This window comes from Austrofundulus limnaeus, unplaced genomic scaffold, assembly GCF_001266775.1.
Source record: "Austrofundulus limnaeus strain Quisiro unplaced genomic scaffold, Austrofundulus_limnaeus-1.0 Scaffold764, whole genome shotgun sequence".
In the NCBI taxonomy this organism is placed as follows: Eukaryota; Metazoa; Chordata; class Actinopteri; order Cyprinodontiformes; family Rivulidae; genus Austrofundulus; species Austrofundulus limnaeus.
The window spans coordinates 122,616-125,019 of NW_013953166.1; the positions used below are offsets into that span (position 1 = coordinate 122,616).

At 41.7% G+C, this 2,404-nt stretch overlaps 1 protein-coding gene across 1 annotated transcript in view; it reads left to right on the forward strand.

Moving 5' to 3' along the window:
• ero1b (endoplasmic reticulum oxidoreductase 1 beta) overlaps nt 1-2,404 on the forward strand; it is a gene marked incomplete in the record, with an annotated part of 60,322 nt that overhangs the window by 55,060 nt on the left and 2,858 nt on the right. The window contains 3 exon segments of the mRNA XM_014028449.1: nt 985-1,054; nt 1,526-1,612; nt 2,107-2,240. Coding sequence (XP_013883903.1) covers nt 985-1,054; nt 1,526-1,612; nt 2,107-2,240 — 291 coding nt within the window.

Consider the following 2,404-nt stretch of genomic DNA (forward strand, 5'->3'; position numbering starts at 1 on the left):
CCTGGGATACCTTCCCAGTGACCTCCCCGTCTCTCCCAAAAGTCTACCTGGGATACCTTCCCAGTGACCTCCCCGTCTCTCCCAAAAGTCTACCTGGGATACCTCCCCAGTGACTTCCCCGTCTCTCCCAAAAGTCTACCTGGGATACTTCCCCAGTGACCTCACCGTCTCTCGCAAAAGTCTACCAGGGATACCTCCCCAGTGACCTTCCCGTCTCTCCCGAAAGTCTACCTGGGATACCTCCCCAGTGACCTTCCCGTCTCTCCCGAAAGTCTACCTGGGATACCTCCCCAGTGACATCCCCATCTCTCCCGAAAGTCTACCTGCGTTACCTCCCCAGTGACCTTCCTGTCTCTCCCAAAAGTCTACCTGGGATATGTCCCCAGTGACCTCCCCGTCTCTCCCGAAATTCTACCTGGGTTACCTCCCCAGTGACCTCCCCGTCTCTCCCGAAAGTCTACCTGGCATTAGGGGTGCAACAATACATGTACCCGTATCGAACCATAGTGAACCGTATCGAACAGTGCTTCAGGTTCAATACACACTTGTATCGAACAATATAGATTTTTAAAATTTACTTGTGGGGTCCAAATTGAAGATGGAATCACAGCTTGTGTGACAAGGGAAAATTGCATTTTTGTTCAAATTGGCTGATTTTTCTGTAGGTTCTTTATAGGTGTATATTAAAGTAGCCAGAGGAGCCCTATTCAAGGTTGCACTAGAAAGCCAATTTGCAACCAGCACATCTGGARCATTGCTCCTCCCTATTTTTACACAATTTCTAAATATTTGATGTGTTTTAGAGACTCCCTCAGGGTGAAAACATCCCTGTTGACAACAGTGTTGTCACTTTCACGCTTCAGATTGCATTTTTTTTGCAGGACATTATTGATATTGAACATGAAATGATTTTTGAAGCCATAATAAATAAAGTGCTTTACTCAGCTATCTATATTTATTTGCCAGCTGTTTTTGTCTTTTCAGAGCTTTCCCAATGCACTTTGATGAGAAGTCCATGTTTGCTGGGGATAAAATGGAAGCTAAAACATTAAAGGTAAAACCTAACYATATCAATACAGCTGCAGTCATTTTGCATTTACTCATCATGTTGCATTCATTTCAGACTAGTAATAATTGATATGAACCGTTCTTATCTAGAATTGAATGATTAATCATCATGCAACTTCAGTAGTTTTAAAAATAAGCTTGATTTTWACTTTCTTATTTGATTAAACATTTGGGATAATGTTTGGACATACGTGATCCTGTGTGCTTAATATGTGATTAAAGAAAACAYTCAATTCAAACCTGGTTTCAAAAATCATTTAAGTTGCAACATCTAGGTTGATGTATTTTTTGTTTTTCATTTTAAAAACAGATATTGGAAAAACAAAACAAAAAAACAGATGCTTATCCTATTTTCATTTAATACTCCAAAAACAGAAAGATGGTCTGTCTTTGCAGRGTCTGATCTGGAATGGTTTGATTATGTTTCTGATCCTGAACCTGTCCTGTTTTTATTCAGGAGGAGTTCCGGCTTCATTTTAAGAACATCTCTCGGATCATGGACTGTGTTGGTTGCAGTAAGTGTCGACTGTGGGGGAAGCTGCAGGTGAGTGTGTTGAGGTGATACCCAGAGTCCTGCATCTGAACTTTATAAACCACACATGGTCCCATTTTTCCTCCATCCAGACAGTGGGTCTTATTCTGCCCAGCTAWGGTTGTGTAGAAACCAACAGAACTGATCAGCTGGTGTCACATTAGCATCAGAAATAAATAAAAATAAATGAACACTGGTGACACTCCACCTGTGTGACGAGTCAGCTTTATTCATTTCTCTTCCTCACYCTCAAACTGATTCAAACCATAATGTTGGCCCTGTGGTAAAAGAAAAGGATCAGCTTTGATTAACTGATTATGTTTCAATATTTTTATTTTCTATAAGGCAGATGTCATAAATCCACCTGGTAACTGTTAGAAAGTAGTTTTTCAGAACTCAGAACCAAATCTGATTGGTTCAAATAACAGAGTCTTCGCATCTAGTGGATAAAAACTGAAAATATTTAGCTTCCAGTTTGCCCTCATGTTGGTTTTGTGTCTCTGCAGACTCAGGGTCTGGGCACAGCTCTGAAGGTCCTCTTCTCGGAAAGGGAGATCCAGAACCTGCCTGAGCACAGTCCATCTAAAGGCTTCCAGCTGACCCGGCAGGAAATCGTGGCCTTAATCAATGCCTTTGGCAGGTACAGAGGAGCACACACACCACAGCTTAATGTTCGATGGAGGCAAAACATCCACTGAAGACTGCAAACATCCCATAATACTCAACAAGAAAAAAATTCTATAGGTCTTCTGGACGGGTTCTTCTCTAATGAAACGTTTCGTCTCTCCTCCAAGAGACTTCTTC